Consider the following 17,160-nt stretch of genomic DNA (forward strand, 5'->3'; position numbering starts at 1 on the left):
TGCATGAAATTTGAATTACACTAGGTTGCCCAGGAAAGCAATCCTCATGTAACTAGGGGATCTACTGTAGTTTCAACTAATTTGCTCAGTATTGATGTTAGAATTTTACTGGTCTGGACTTGCCAGGATCATCTCTGAAGCCCTTTTTAAATATTGGTGTCACATTAGCTATCTTCCAATCATTAAATGCAGAAGCTGATTTAAAGGCTAAATTACAAACCACACAGTTTAGGATAGACTAAAACAACTAACCATGGTTCCTCATGAATAAAGAAGGCTAAGGCAGAGGGGAGGGAGGGGAAACCTGATAAGTCTTCAGCTATGTTGAGGGCTGTTACAAAGACAGCTGTGATCAATTGTTCTTCATGTCCACTGGAGGAACGACATGAAAATAAAACACTTAATCTGGCCAAAGGAGATTGAGGTTAGCTATTAGGGGGAAAAAAAGCTAACTATAAGACCGTGGCTACACTAGCCCCCACCTTTCGGAAGGGACATGCTAATAAGCCACTTCAGCAAATGCTAATGAGGTGCTACCATGAGTATGCAGCACATCATTAGCATAATGGCAGCTATGCACATTTTCGAAAGTGCTGCTTTAAAAATGCACACCACCCATGGAGACAGGGGCCTTTCAAAAGGATCCCCCAGACTTCGAAAGCCCCTTCTTCCCATTTGGTTTTAGGAAGAAGGGGCTTTCGAAGTCCAGGAGTTCCTTTCAAAATGCCCCTGTCTACGCGGGTGGCATGCGTTTTGAAAGCGGCACTTTTGAAATGTGTTCAGTGTCCATTACGCTAATGAGGTGCTGCATATTCATGGAGCATCTCATTAGCATCTGCTGAAGTGGGTCATTAGCATGTCCCTTCCAAAAGGTGGGGGCTAGTGTAGCCACAGCCTAAGTGCAGTTCAGAAGGGGAATAAGCTCCCACGGCAATCAGTAGAATCCCCATCACTGGAGTTTTTAAGAACAGATTGAACAAATTACTGTCAAGGGTGGTCTAGGCTTATTCAGTTCTGACACAGCACAATAGGCTGGACTAGGTGATCTTTTGAAGTCCCTTACAGCCCTATGAGCTGAAATTTGTGCTCCTCTAGCACCCTAAAATCTCAAAGTAATAAGTATTATCCCTATTTTAGGGATTGGGAAACAGGCAGAAAAAGATGAAGGGACTTGCCCAAAGTCAAATAACAGGTCAGCAGCATAGCTGGGGCTAGAATCTAGGACTCCTAATTCCATAGTTTAGCCATAAGTCTCTCTGGTGTCTTCTAGCAGTCAGGATTTTAGGGGAATCATTTTAACTTTCTTATTAGAAAGCAGAGGGGAAGGGGGCTCAATGTTGTCACATGGTGAGGTAAAATGGCAGTTGGTAGTCTAGCTCTAGCTCTCTGCTAGCATATACATAGGCTTATGTTGCCGTGAGGGCCCCTTTGGTGTGGGAGAATAAGTACAGATTGGGCTTTGAGGTTTACCTGGAAGGGGAAGAAAATGTTGGCACATGAGGGGTGTGAAACTCAGGTGGAGTTTTGCCATTGACTTCAGCAAGGCTAAGATGGGACACTTAATTACAGAAGATTACATGAGTCACTGGCCCTGCGTGGAGTCAAAAGTCCATTTTAAATGGGCCCTTGAGGTGGGTGAGCTCATTCTCAAAACAAGACGCAGACTAGAGGACAAATTAGTCAAACCCATACTTGGTGTAGATTCTTTGAAGCATGTTTGGGATTCCTGCCAATGGGATGGCACGGTTGTTAAACAGAGAGCTGGCTCTGATCATTCTAAAATCCCCAGTGTTGAAGGAATTTGTCCTTGGATAGATACATACAAGAAGAGAAGAATAAACTTGAGCCCAGCCCCCTTAGTCCTTGTGGGCCTCTTTCCTGCCTAGCCAAATTCTGATGTCTCTGCTGAAACAGCATATCATATAGCCTCGTAAAAAAGGTAGTGACCTGCTGTTTGCATAGATCAAGGTTTGTTGTTTATTCATAACATAAACCTTCCCATTTAGATTTCATGACTCCCCTTTCCCTGCTACCTCAGGTGTTCATAGAGTAGCTGACGCCAGATAGATGGGAAAAGAAGTGGCAGCAGCAGACGTTTGAGTAGGAGGCATTTGTATGCCCTTGTCCTGAGAAGCCACTGCACAGAATAACTGAGCTGGGAGTGGAGGGGGAAGAGGGAATGAGGAACTAGGTTTGGGAAGGAGCTGAATATAAGTTTGTGTCCAGCCTTATGTCAGCTTGATGAGTTTGTTAACAATAAGACAGTGCTTGGAAAATATCAACAGAAGCTGTGTAAGTGCTTAGCTTTATAACTGCACATGACAAACAAGTGAAGGGGATCCCAGGCCTCAGTGTCTCGCTGTTACCCATGGAAAGGAAAACAGATCTGTTCTCTCTGACTTGTGCATGCTGGAAGGTTGGGCAGCCTCTTGCAAAGCTAAATATTGAAACTGAGATGTTTCTAGCCCCATTTCTTACCACAGTAGCTCCATGTGCCCCACATTTGGGATCTTCCTACCTGAGACACTGCCTCTCTCCTCCTGACATGCTCCTAAATCAGCAGTGGTACAAAAACTAAATTACCCTTGATCTGAAAGAGAAGAGGCTGATGATAGGGCCCACAGCTTGGGACCTAGCTGCCTGCCCCAGATTTGTTGAGCTTCAGGGCTCTGGCGACAGTCTGATTTCATGGTTTTGTTTAACCTGCAGTAGATGCATTTGCAGGCTAGATTCCAACCCTTTTTATCTGGCATATAAATCCAAGTACAGAAAGTAGATAAATAACAAGACTGTTTTGGTGCACAGTAGTATGAATATCAAAATAAAACCACTGGTGCAATTCACATACAATCCCTCCAACTATTCCTGCATCCACGTATTGTACCAACTCCCCCACAATTCCAAACAGCACTCCTTGGAGCAGAATTGAAGGCATGGCAATAGGTGCCTACTAAAATGCATAATTGCTGCATTATATCTCTGCAGTCCACATGGGGAAGCAATGTTTGTACATTTACTATACCCAGGCTGCTCCATCTCATTGATGAGCTGTGCAATGGTAAATGTTTAAATGCCAATCTTTGCATCTTTTCATTTGATACTTTACTGTCTTTCTCCAGTGGTTTGTTGTTCTAATTATTATTCTTCAGTGGTTTTGTCCTGTCTGCAGCTTCACATGAACATTGTGAGAGAATGGGAAACCCTCACACTCCTACAGGGAGATATGGTGGAAGACTGTCAGATGGTACTGTATCAACTACCAGACTGGCTCTGGATGGGCATCCTGAAATCCAAGACAAGAACAAGCCTCTCTGGGCATCCGTGCCCAAGGGTATAATTGGCCTGAGTGGGTAAGATGCTTACTTTCATTCTTTTGTAATTTAATTGAAATTTATATGTGTGCAGGGCCAAATGCTGGTCCCCTTTCCAGTCAGTAGCAGAGCAAAAGGGCTGGAAAGCAGGTTTAAGCAGACAGCTGTGGATTCCCCTTGCATAGAATAATCTCCAGGCAGTGTAGCAATAGCACAACTTGTGCCACATCTCCTAGCCTACAGGTGCTGTGTGGGGAGTGTGATTGATGGGAAGGAGACCAGCAGAGTGCTGTTGTGCTCCTACAGTCCTCAGTTAGTCTGGTAGCGTGTCAGGTGTCAGATCAGCCTGCTGTGAAGGCTGAAATCAAGGGACCACACAAGTGTCTCATACCCACCCTCCGCAACTCAGTTCATCTGCACGCATTAGAGCTGTGGTTTCATACGGGACACTTGACCATAATGCTTCATAATGGCCCATGCCCATGTGCGCATGGTTAAACAGATCACCAAATTGTGCTCCCTGGGAGTATCAGCAGGTAATTTTCCTCTCTCTGTCAAAACAAAGCAGCAGAAATGTAGCACTTAAAGACTAACAAAATGATTTATTCGGTGATGGGCTTTCATGGGACAGACCCACTTCTTCAGATTAATCTCATTTCCAATACAGACCGACATATATAAGTACAGAGGACCAAAAAGAAAAAATTTGCAATAAAAACTGCCAAATCAAATAGGATAGAAGGAAGAGAGTGAGAGGTGGGGGGACGTTAATTGTCCTGTCTGATATAATTACGAGCATCAAAGAAAGGGAAGCAGTCTTTGTAATGTGTGAGGTAATTGATGTGTCAGTTTATACCACGTGTTAGTGTGTTAAATTTGAATATGCACTCTAACTCAGAAAACTCATGCTCTAATCTGTTGTTAAGTTCTCTGTGGTGCAGGACACAGATTCTCAGGTCTTTAAGTGACTGGCCCACTCCATTGAAGTGTCCACTGACAGGCTCATGTGTATTGAGTTTCTTGATGTCGGCTCTGTGTCCATTTATTCTTTGGCGAAGGTTTTGCACAGTCTGTCCAATGTACTTAGTGTCAGGGCATTGTTGGCACAAAGCAGCACATATAATGTTGCTGGAAGTGCAGGAGAATGTGCCTTTAATCTTGTAACTAATATGGTTAGGTCCAGTGATGATATCCCCAGAATAAATATGTGGACAAAGTTGACAGCTGGGTTTGTTGCAAGGAAAAGTTCCAGGATTTGTGTTATTGTGGTGTAGGCTGTAATTGCTGGTGAGAATCTTTCTCAGGGTAGGAGGTTGTCTATAGGAGAGGACAGGCCTGTCACTTAGAGCCTTCTGTAGTGTAGCATCCTGGTCCAGAATAGGTTATAGATTTTTAATGATGCATTGCAGGGGTTTGAATTGGGGGCTATGGGTGATGACAAGTGGTGTTCTGTTGTTGATCTTCTTGGGCCTATCTTGAAGTAGCTGGTTTCTGGGTATTCATCTGGACCTGTCAGATGTTTTTTTACATCTCCTGTGTAATTCAGCTTTTTATAAATATTTGGTAGAGGTCTTGTAGTTTTCAGTCTCTGTCAGTAGGATCAGAGCAGATGTGATTGTATCTAAGGGCTTGACTGTAAGTGATGGATAGTGTGGTGTGAGCTGGATGGAAGCTGGAGGCATGTAGGTAAGTGTAGCAGTCAGGGGGTTCCAGTAGAGGATGGTGTCGATGTTAGAGCGTGAGTTTTCTGAGTTAGAGTACATATTCAAATCCAACACACTGACACGTGGTATGAACAGAGACATCAACTACTTCGCGCATTACAAAGACTGCTTCCCTTTCTTTGATGCTCGTAATTATCTCGGACAGGACAATTAACATCCCATCACCTCTTGCTCCCTTCCTTCCATCCTATTTGATTTGGCAGTTTTTATTGCAATTTTTTTCTTTTTGGTCCTCTGTACTTACACACATCAGTCTGTTTTGGAAATGAGATTGATCTGAAGAAGTCGGTCTGTCCCACAAAAGCTCATCACCAAATAAATCATTTTGTTAGTCTTTAAAGTGCTACATTTCAGCTGCTTTGTTTTGTTGGAGTACAGACTAACACCGCTACCTCTCTGTTACTATTCATCTCTCTGTGGCATTGAACAGGGATCACTGTGTAGGATCAAGTAAGCTTCTCTCACACAATCTGCTTCCTGCCAGAACTGGAGCAGTGCAGCCTGTAGTGAACCACACAGCTTTCTAATTTAGTTCTAACAACAAAGATCCTGCTTTAAGTTAAATGAAAATAATGTCCTTGGTAATACTAAAAAGAGAGAAAAAAAACCAGCTGAAAATATAATGATATGGCACAAGGGCTGTGTGTACTTTAAAAGCCCTTCTTGGTTTTCTAGAAGGCATCAGAAGCTCATTACAAGGAGTCTTCATTTTCATGTGGTTGTGGTTTTCATTTTCTCTTTTCTTAAAGCAGAGCTTCTGTCACAGACAAATCACTTTCCCTGACATTTTCAAACATATATTTCCTAGCAGCCATACTAATACCATCACAGGAGGGAGGCACATAACCGCTGCTATTTCACCCCTGCCTCACCAGTGAGCAATTTTTTCTTGCAATTGCTTTTGATTGGTACTTTGGCTGATAAGAAATGTGCCTGCAATGGTGCTTAGCACTTAAAAACAACAGCAACAAAAACAATCAGTTGATTACTTTTTGCACAATACAACTTTATTGCGTTGCTTCTTTCATACCAATCTTACACCAAAATGCTTTTTAACATGGGCAGTGAGCCCAAAATTCAGTTCAGACCCAGGATTCCATTTTCCAAGTATTATAGAGACATGATTGGGAAATCATGGAGGAGTGTGTATGAGGCCAGTCCAATATATCTGCAACAAATCTGCAGAGAACTGCACTGTCCAGGGTTCAGTCTGTAATTAATTCATGTACCTTTGACAACAAACAATTTCTGTTTAAAAAACCTGATCCAAAATAGTTTTAAGTCAATGGAAATCCAATGGACTGTGGGTCAGGCCTTAAAATTTGGAGCCAGGATTATAAGCCTAGTCCTCCTGTGCTGTTGTCACACAACCTAAAGGAAAACCTTCCTTAGCTGACAGCAGAAGTTCCTTACCATTTCTACTGGCCTGTCATTAGAAGGCATATCAGGTGCTGATTCAACAAGGTGCATAAGAACACATCTAACTTTAAGTGAGCAAGCAGACCCATTGATGTCAACAACATAGGCCAAATACTTAAAGTTAGATGCATGCTGAATCAAGGTCTCATACACATGAAACCCTTTTAATTACACTTATGACTACTAAATAGTTGTTTTCAATTACTAATCTCACAGTGCTGCAGGAGTGCATGGAGCTTTGCAAACCAATCAAATGACAGGTTTTAAATACAAGGACCATGCAGTCTACACCAAGATGAAGAGGCAGACATGCAGAGAAGGCCGAGCTAAAAGCCAGAAGCAAGCAATGCTGGATGGATGGTGGGGAGGAACAGAAAGCAGGTTAGTGCCTTCATGAGGGGAAGGTGTGAGGTTGGGAGATCCAGAAAGTGAGCGAGTGCATGTGAAGGTTTGGAAAGCAAACACCAGGCTGAGCCAGGGTCTGTGTTGGAGGATTCAGTGAAAAAGGAGGGCGGTGGCTTCCTGAGCACATGCTAAAGGAACTGAGACTTGTGGAGACCATGGGAGTTGCCACGATGATGGCAGAAGAGGTGGGTGGCCTGGCTGAGGCATTCAGCAGAGGTGGAGTTAAGGCCATGGCTTTCAAAAGGCATGGTGCAGAGAAGGGGGCAGGCAAATTTATTTGAGGGGGGAGTTTGAGTCAAGGGTGACTCCAAGGATAAGCAAAATGCATAGGAAAATAGATGGAGAAAGAGTGAGAGAAGAGACGGGGTGGATTGGAGGATGCTCTTCTTGCTCATAAGAGGCAGTTTGGGTTCTGAGACATTTAGTTGATGTCTCAGAATCCAAGTCAGATGTTAACTTGACCAAAGAAGCAGAAATAGCGAGCAGAGGAAAATCACGGATGAGTTGACCAGGTGAGTAGCATTGGACTGTAGTATTCTAAAAGTAATGCCTAGAGCTAAAAGTTGAATAAGATGATCAATAAGGAGAGGAGAGTCAGAAAGGAGCAGAAGGCTGAGAATTGAAACTCAGAGGCCGTGTCTACACTACAAAAATAACTTCAAAGTTGCTTACTTTGAAGTACAACTTGGAAGTTACAGACTTTGAAGTTGAGCATCTACACACACCCTACTTCGAAGTTAAACTTCAAAGTAGGGCACTACTCTATTCTGGGGAATGGACTGAAGACTTCATAGCTGGTCTCCTTTACTTCAAAGTTAAGGGAAAACGTGTAGACTCTGCTGGCTACTTCAAAGTAGCACCTAACTTCAACGTTAACTTTGAAGTTAGTTCCTAGTGTAGATGCACCCAGAGAAGCATAAAACCCAGACCAGTACTATTGTTACAGAGGAAAAGTTTTTACTGGAAACTGTGGGATTATAGGACTAATTTTCCTTCCCACTGCCATGCTTTTGGGTACGTGTGTGCCTGTCTACAGACTGTACTTCTCTATATCCCAGGTGGATACTTATTCAGTTGTTAGCTTGGGCAGTACTCCTGCTTAGCTTAGCTGGTTAACTGACAGAAGAGACTCCACATAAGAGCTCTTCCAGCCAGCGGCACCAACAGACACTATGGGCCCTGAGGCAAGGTGGAGGGGGGGGCAGCTCCACTCCCTGGAAAGACAAGGGCCAAGGGAGGAAGAGGTGGGGACTGTGGCATTGGGGCCTCAGTGCCATCCAGGCTCAGGCACTGGGCCTCCCGCGACCCTATCACAGCTGCATGCAGCTCGAGCATCATGGCTGTGGCAGTTCAAAGGGGCCTGGAGCTCCAGACGCCGCTGCTGCCAAAGTAGCAGTGCTGGCAGCTGGCGCTCTGGGCCTCTTTGAAATGCGAGGCCTAGGGGCAACTGCCCCCTGCCCCTCTCCCCGACTGCCCTGTTGGCAGGCCTGCTTCCAGCAGACATGCTGTCTGGCTTAGTTCCCATGGCCTAGTGGGATTCATTGCACCTCTCCATCACTATCTTAAAACACTCTTTTTTACATCTCCAGCTGGATGGCATTGAGGAAGGAGCTGACATCCTTTGAGCTGAAGAAGTAATCAGATTTGTTGTCTGTACATAGCAAGAGGGGTTGGTGTGGTAAATGGTACTAGTCAGGGAGCAGAAGGGAGCAGAGCTGAGGGCAGGGGGAAGGAATTCTTGAATTCTTCCTAGCTGACACAGGGTGGTCCATGCTGCATTTGAAACCCCACAGCAGCAAGTCTTGGAGCCTGGTCTACAGAGAGAGGCTCACATGCCATGTGCTCTGGCACTCAAATCAGCTGGGTAGACAGTCTGGGCTCAGGCTTTGAAGCCTGTGGTGGTGGCTTGGTTTGAGAGCTTGAGCTCCAGCCCAAGCCCTGTTATGTATACAGCGGTTTTTTAGTGCCATAGTGCAAGCCCAAGTCTGTAGACCCAGGGCCTGAGATTTGCTGTCACAGGCTTTAAAATCCAGTGTGAACATATCAACTGACTCCACGTGTGGCCTTGGCTAGTCACTTCCCTTTTCAGTGCCTCAATTGCCTTGTCTTGAAAATGGGCATGATTACACTTCCCTATCTCACAGGGGGGCGGCGAGATTAAATCAATCAGTGAGTGTTTCTGAAAAGCTGAAATATGGTAAATTATTGATTCGTCTAATTCCAGCATGAAGCACCTACTTCTGTTTTAAATGAGATCAGAATAATCAAGCGTAATGATCCTAAACATCCTTATGAAATTATGATTGATGAAAACAGCTGTATTTTCATCATGTGGGCCACACAAACGAGATTTTTTATTCTCAGTTTGTATTTCTCAAAAGAATCTGGCCCAGGTCCTCTGCTGGTGTAAACTGGGGTCAGTGTCACTGCACTGAAGTCAACAGTGCAATGCTGATATATGCTAACTGAGGATCAGGCCATCTCAAGCTTTTTCTCCACTTCAGGGCATTTTTACTTGTTGCTATGAAGTAACATTTTATTTTAGTTAATTGGCAGCACTAGACCCTACCTCTCCAGAGCTAGGTTTGTGTTTCCCACCGCACCTCTGTTAGACCATGATCATTAAGGCTAGATGGAAGTCTTTTCCTTTGTTGAGGGCCCAGAAGCGCGTGAGGGTAAGAAAATCTCCTACTTTGTCTTTTGGATCCAGCAACTACTTATTTTTAATTCAAAGTCCAGTTGCAGTCAGAAAAGTGTCTGTGCAAAGATGGCCCTTTTTTGCCCAGCATATCAGCTCCTTGTTTGGATTTGAGATGTTCCTACAGACCTGCTGACACACACATTTTTACCTAGATGTGTCTAGTTTAATCTGGAGAGCAGATATACTCTCTTTACAAAATAACCTTGCCATGACTCTTGTTTCAAGGAACATGAAGAAAAGGAGGATGAAGAAAAGCAGTAGGACCCATCAAATTGCTGCTTCTCTTTTGCTGAGCCTTCACCCATGAAAATGTTAGCTTCTCCTGCCCTCTAGTGCTGGGAATTGCATGCTTCCTGCAGTTTACATTAAGATCCCCTTTCGGAGAAACAGCAAAAATTTAAATAGAATTCATAACTATCAGACGGGTGTGTATGGTGCAAAAACAGTCTGTGTGCACAAAAACAATGGTAAGTCCTGTGGCACCTTATCGACTCACAGATTTGTTGGAGCATAAGCAAAGACCCACTTCATCTGATGCATCTGTGAGTCGATAAGGTGCCACAGGACTTATCGCTGTTTCTAAGAATTTATGTTGTTTGTATATGTCGAGCTGGGTATTGCTGTGCTGGCAAATGGCTCTTTTGGATAACCAGTAGAAGACAGCTGCCTAACCAGGCTTTAGACGTACAGACAAGATGCTAGAGTACAGGAGATGCTTCATGAAGACTTGCTTCCCCCCACTGAAGGAAGTCGTGCGCTACTGAAGGCAGTAGTCTGTGAATTCCCACCTCACTCAAGCAGCATCATTTTGTCCTGGAGCTATCTATCCAGTGTACACTTGTGTCAGACAAAACTTAGTTTGAAAGTTGATATGGCAGATTGGCCAAATGTCAGATTCAGAAAAAGATCATTTCGGTCATCTAGGCTAATTCTTCTTGTCTTTGCAGGACTGTTGAGAGCAGTATTCCCATTACCCACCTTCTAACCTTTCTCCTACCCTTTCATACCACCTTTGTAGGTCACACCTGGCTGTTCCTGACTAATCTCTCTGATGGGTGTTTCATAGGGTGACCATCCATTCCAGATGGGTGGGATGGCCCCGTATTTGGGACACCAAAAAGGCTTCCCACATTTTTTTTAAAAGGGACTGATTGTCCTATATTTGACACAGCCCCTCACTCCGGGGAAGCAGGGGGCACGTGGGCAGCTGCTGCTTCCCCAGGGCTCCCAGGGAGGCTGGCAGCTGTGGCTTTCCCAGGGCTCCAGGGGATCACAGGCGTCTCCCCAGGACTCCCAGGGAGGCTGGCCGCTGTGGCTTCCCTGGGACTCCAGGGAATTGCAGGCGGCTGCCTCTTCCCTGGGGTTCCTGGGGAGTGCAGGCAGCCGCTTCTTCCTCGGAGCTCCCGGGGAGCTCTGGCTGGCTTCCCCAGGGCTCCTGGAGAGCTCTGACAGCTGCCGCCCTCTTCCTGGTTCCCTGGAGCTTGGCGAAGCTGCCCCTCCCCCACATATCTCCCTGTCCTGTATTTGGGACAGGGAGAGATGGTTGCCCCAGTGTTTCAGACCCTTCCTTTGGAATCTGTTTCAGTTCTTTGCTCAGTTTTTACTCAGTCCTTACTTAGGCAAAACTACTGAAGTTACTGGGAGTTTGAGTAAGGATTGAGTAAGTCCAGTGTAAGGACTTCAGCATTTAATCCATTTTTTTCCTACCACAGGAACAAGATGATGAGGTGGGACATCATCAGGTTATATAGGTAGAGCTCTCTCTGAGGCCAGCTGATAGGGGTGAGCTGGGATTTACAAGGGAAGGGGATCTATTATACAGACAAAGAGTCTATTCCCTATTCTCTCCAGCAGCAGGTCAGCACTGAAGTCCTGGGGAAGAATGGCCATTGGGGAGGGATATATGAGGAAAGAAGGAAAAAAGAAAAGAAAAGAAAAGAAAAACAGAATGGATTTGCCAGATCCACATATTAAAAATGCAACTTAGAATAACAGGGTGTTGTGAGGTTGGCTTTTTTTTTAAGGCCTCAATTAGGCCTTGAGAAAGGAACCAGTGCACCTTTAAAACTTTCTGCTTAATCAACTTTAGTGAATGCTCATTTAATGATTGTCTTTTTGTACCAACAAGCAGTAACAACGCTTTTAGCAAAAGAAGTGGAATGAGAGAGAAATTGCCTAATCAGCCCTACTCATACAGTGCTTTGTGAGTGAGATTATTGAATTTTCAGTCTCTGTAGAATTTTAATGAAGCTCCGTCTTGCTGGAAAATCCAGCCCTTTGTCAATAGAGTTCAATAACTCGACCACCCATGTAATAAGATGTACTGGCTGCAATCCTTCACTTGCCAAAAGCCAGAGCTCAGCTGGAAGATCCCTGAAAGCTAGAAGTACGTATTTGTACAGTGTGTGTTTGCTAGAATGCACACATGCAGTGGAACCTTTGTAGACTTTAATGAAAGGCTGATCAGAATAAAGTCGACTGAAATTTCAGATTGTGCCAATGGATTTCAACTGTTAATTGCAATTCCAATAGGTGCGTAGCCCTGCTGAAAGTGAATACAATGAACCTATGTGGGTTGCATCTGTCAAGCAAATTGTAAACCAAACTGCTTCACAGAGTTAAAAAATAAATAACACATGATTGAGTAATAACAAAGAGGGAGCCGTGCTAGTCTATACACTATCAAAACAAAAAGCAGTCAAGTAGCACTTTAAAGCCTAGCAAAATGGTTTATTAGGTGAGCTTTCTGGCTATGGTCTGAAGAAGTGGGTCTGTCCCATGAAAGCTCACCTAATAAACCATTTTGCTAGTCTTTAAAGTGCTACTTGACTGCTTTTTGTTATGATTGAGTAAGAAATTCAGAAGTATAAGTAAGGAAGATGGTGTGAGATTTGAAAGGAGATGGAGCATACATGGGGTGGAAAAATACACAGAGTAGCTGTAGAGGAGAACTCTCTTGCACCAGTACTGATGGGAGGATGTGAAAGGACAAAGGGAGGTCAGAGTTAGTGGAGAAGGGGACAGATGAGGTTCACACAGGTAGCTGGAGCAAATCCACCCAAGTGTGCACAACAAGGAAAGCAATTTTGGACTGTATCCTGAAATGAGAATAGAGTAAATGAAGGTTTCTGAGGACAAGGGTTTGTAAGAAGGTGGACGATAGCCTTCTGACCACATATGGAGAATTGGGATTTGGGAAAGCCCATGAGAAGAGGCTATAATAGCTAAGGTGAGAAGACACAAACATGTTATGTGAGAATTTAACTAGATGTGGATTCAGAGTAGTGACATATGCAGATAATGTGTCATTGCTGAGATAGGGAGCTTCGTGGTAGTAGCAGAATCAAGGCTGTCACCAAGGTTGAGGTGGGAGAAGTAGAATCTAAGTTGTGTAGGGAAACAGAATTGCATTTGAGGAAGTTCCTCATAGCCAAGAGATGCATGTGTGTTTTTGAGACAAATTGCTGAAAGAAGCAACGTAGTTTCATCTTATAAGTCTCAGGTTAGGTGTAAAGAATAGATGGGGGAAAGTAATGAAATATATATGGAGACTTGAGGCCTGTCGGTGTAAAAGTGTTAGTCAAAGAGAAAGATGGGGGAAAATAACACACATACGCACACAAAACCCAGAGGTCTTTTGAATTCCCTTTCAGAAGGGTTACATTCCTATTAGAATTACAACTGGAAAGTGAAATCCACTGGTCCAATTTGAATTCAACAAGATAGTATTCAATAAATGTAGTGCAAAGTGCTTTACTCAGTAAAGCAAAATCAAAATGCACAAATGTAAAACGGGGAATCCTGGCTAAGTGGAAGTATTGTTGAAATGGATCTGGGGTTATACTTGAATATGTCAAGAATGTGATGCAGTTGCAACAGAGACTAACATTCTAGGGTGTTAACAGAAGTTATTTATATAAATCGCAGCAATAACTTTCCTGCCCTACTTGACATTGGTGAGTCTCAGCTTGAACACTCTATCCAAATTCTGGACATCACACATTAGAAAAGACGTGCACAAATTCAAGACTCTGCAGGAGAGCAGCCAAATGATGAAAGGACTAGAAAACCTGAGCTTTGAAGAAAGGTTTAAAAACTGGGATGTGTTTTGCCATGAGAGATGAAGACGGGGGGGGTGGGGAGGGGACATAAGTTTTCAGATATGTTAAGTGCTGTTATAAAGGGGCGGTGATCAATTGTTCTCCTTGTCCACTGGAGGTAAGCCAAGAAGTCTCAGAGGGGTAGCCATATTAGTCTGTAGCTTCACAAAAAACAAGCAGTCCTGTAGCTCCTTAAAGACTAACAATTTTAATTATTACCTGATAAGCTAATAATTGCCTAATACATGTTAGTCTTTGGCTACGTCTACACTAGCCCCAAACTTCGAAATGGCCACGCAAATGGCCATTTCGAAGTTTACTAATGAAGTGCTGAAATGTATATTCAGCACTTCATTAGCATGTGGGTGGCCAAGGAACTTTGAAATTGATGCACCTCGACACTGCGCATCTCGTCCCGACAGGGCTCCTTTTCGAAAGGCCCCCGCCTACTTCAAAGTCCCCTTATTCCCATGAGCAGATGAGAATAAGGGGACTTTGAAGTAGGTGGTGTCCTTTCGAAAAGGAGACCCGTTGGGACGAGCCGCGCGGCGGTGAGCCACGTCAATTTCGAAGCGCCGCCCGCATGCTAATGAAGCACTGAATATGCATTTCAGCGCTTCATTAGTAAAATTCGAAATGGCCATGCAAATGGCCATTTCGAAGTTTGGGGCTAGTGTAGACACAGCCACTGACTCCCACTGAGTCATATCAGTGTTATTTCATATCAGTCATATCAGTGAGTTATTTCAGGAAGTGCAGATGAAGTAGGGTACCACTCACTGAGTGGAAGGAAGTCAAAATCTTGCCCTTATTCCTTTCATGCCACATCTCTTTTTCTAGATTCACAACTGTAGGTTCCATTTAGAGCACCAGATAGAAGGCACAATGATTGATAATGTAATAGGTCCATAGAAGAGCAAAGATAATGACCTTGCAAAATTGTTAGTACCCAGGAAAAAACAAAGTCCAAAAAACAAAAGACCAAAAAAAAAAAAAACCTATTCCAGACTTGGAGTGAGTTCTTCCCCTGTTAGCTATTTGGGCCGTTCAGTGTGCTATCCTACAGAGAAGGCTATTTTGTGGACGGATTTGCAGGTCAATTTTCGGTCCAGTGTTTTGCTTACACTGAGGGTGTCTTTCCACTGGTGTAACCACAATGACATAGATGCAGGCTGACACAGGACAAAGGTGCACCAGCATACCACTTCATGCAACAATGCATCATGTCTTTATCAGTGCAGCTAGTCTGGTGAAAATATCTTCAATGCAGGACAAACCTAAGAAGCAAAGCTGACTCTTCATGGACTGATATTTTTTGCCTTCCTGCATTTATTTTCAGCTTCAGAAAAAAAACTGTTTCTGTTTAATGTGATTCAGTTGGTATGGGTAGCAAACACCACAAATGTATCGCATGCCTATTCCTCAGAGTGGCTGCCATTTAAATTTTTTTATTGCATTTATTACCTTGTATTCTAATGGGGAAAAAGACAATCTGTCAAACTGCTCCTGTCTTTCTGTTGTCTTCCTCCTCAAAATCCATGGCCTCTGCTTTGAACAGAGGGGAGTCTTTACCTCACCAGCTCTCGCTCAGCAGTATGACGCAAAGCCAGTTGAATTCAGGGCTGCTGACAAAAAGCTCCCTTGTTAGTGAAGCTGCTAGAAGTGGTTTCAAGTACTAACCAAGGGCTTTGATTATCTTCCCTAAGTGCTGGCCTCATCAAGGATGGTATTTCACATGTGCATTTGCTTCCTTTCCATGGTTATTAGAGAATCCTTGCTAGGAGGAAGGAGGTTGGCTCTGGTGTCCTGGCTAGATTCCAAATGGCAAATCCATTCTCCCTTCCTGAATCCCTTCTGAATAGGGAAATGTCCTTCATTTTCTGTCCTGAATCTATGATTGTTGCCTTACTTACTTGGCAGCACTTCACTGAGTACCTCTCCACGGCTGTCAGGAGGGCCTGCAGCGTGTCATTCACCAAATGGGAACTGTATTCTTGTTCCCTCCAGACAGATTGTGACTGATGCAAGGACCCATGCTGCATGAAATGGCACAAGAGTCTTGCTGGCCTGGAATTCAATACCTCCATTGTTTATTTTAAGAAAGGCAGCCCATGGACTGTCATGCTCATAATCCATGTCTGACACATGTTGGGTAAAGTTTTAAATATTGTCAGGCCTGAATCTAGCCACTCTTAAGGGCTGTTGTAAGACTAGTCTCTTTAAATAGATTTCTCCCTCCTCCCCTAACAGTGGAGCAGCACAGCTACATGGAAAAGAAAATTATTATGTTTGATCCACTGCGGACAGCAAATGAATAGGGCAGCAGGGAGAGGAAGGTCTAGTTTCAGCCCAAAAGGATGATCAGAGAAGGAGTTTGACCTTGTGGTTGATTCGGATGGAGAAGTTTCCTATGTTGGCACAAGCTTCCTTGTATGAACAAGTCTCTTCCACATGCCCCACTGTTTCTCTCACTTTCCCCACCTGTATAATGAAAAGAGATAATCTTACAATAATATAAGGTTTCTTTCTATCTTTCTTGCACCCATCCAATACTTCAGAATGTCCTGCACCAAGATACTGCTGCAATTTTACCTCCAGCCCCACACATTAGTTGACATCATTTTTTCTTCATTCCTTTTGAATTTTTATTTATCTCTGATTTCCCCATTTACTGCCTGTTATTTCTCTTAAAAATGTAATCTTGTCCTTCCTGCCTGACCAGTATTTACAGAATAGATCAGACTGGAGGGAGCAGGAAGTGGTGCAGAGTTTAACTGAAGCAATTCTTCTCAAAGGGCAGAATCCATCCTGTTCTGTTCCACCTCAGCTACTGCTTTTGTAGAGCATCTTTAGTTTTGTACCTTCTTCCAGTTCTTACTCTCTTGTATTCTGGAAATTATTTCAATATTTCCTTCTTTAGGAAATGCATCTTGGATGTTAAACAAAAAGCCATTTTCTTTGCAGTTTCATTACCTTTTTCTTAATTTGTTCCTGTATGTCATATCTATTGGAAAATATTTCCCAAAATGAGAAGTCTGTGGCCCAGTTCTTCTATCCTAGCAAGCACTAGAAGATAAACCTGGAAAATGTGCACACAACTACTGGAATTTCCTGTATGAAAGGCGCACATTTAAACATAAAGTGGGCAACTGGCCATGCAGAGGGATCTGTAAATATTCAGTGCTGTGTATGTGCAGAAACCCGTTGTGGGTATGCAAGTACAGGTTGGATATGCACACTTTCTTGAACACGTGCATTAACTTGATTCTTGGAAATCTACGTTTTGAAAATTTTGCTCATATTCATTTTGCCATTTAAAGATAGAGGGCCATATTCAGATTGAGAGATGCAGAGAACAACAGCACCTGCACAAGTAACAGGGTGAACAAAGGGGGTCATAGCAACTTGTGGTGAGATGGCAGGAGAAGATATAAGAGAGTGAGCCTTTAGCCAAAAAAGAATAGTTGATGTATGGCCAGCTGTGGCATATTCTCAAGGTA

At 43.6% G+C, this 17,160-nt stretch overlaps 1 protein-coding gene across 7 annotated transcripts in view; it reads left to right on the forward strand.

Annotated features, from left to right (window-relative positions):
- LOC142014309 (uncharacterized) overlaps window positions 1-17,160 on the forward strand; it is a 215,985-nt gene that overhangs the window by 104,741 nt on the left and 94,084 nt on the right. For all 7 annotated transcript variants that reach the window (XM_074996700.1, XM_074996694.1, XM_074996697.1 and 4 more), the window contains exons 4-5: window positions 3,170-3,350; window positions 6,671-6,835. In XM_074996700.1, the coding sequence (XP_074852801.1) occupies window positions 3,170-3,350; window positions 6,671-6,835 (346 nt within the window). The remainder of the gene's footprint in view (window positions 1-3,169; window positions 3,351-6,670; window positions 6,836-17,160) is intronic.

Source organism: Carettochelys insculpta, chromosome 6 (genome assembly GCF_033958435.1).
Source record: "Carettochelys insculpta isolate YL-2023 chromosome 6, ASM3395843v1, whole genome shotgun sequence".
In the NCBI taxonomy this organism is placed as follows: Eukaryota; Metazoa; Chordata; order Testudines; family Carettochelyidae; genus Carettochelys; species Carettochelys insculpta.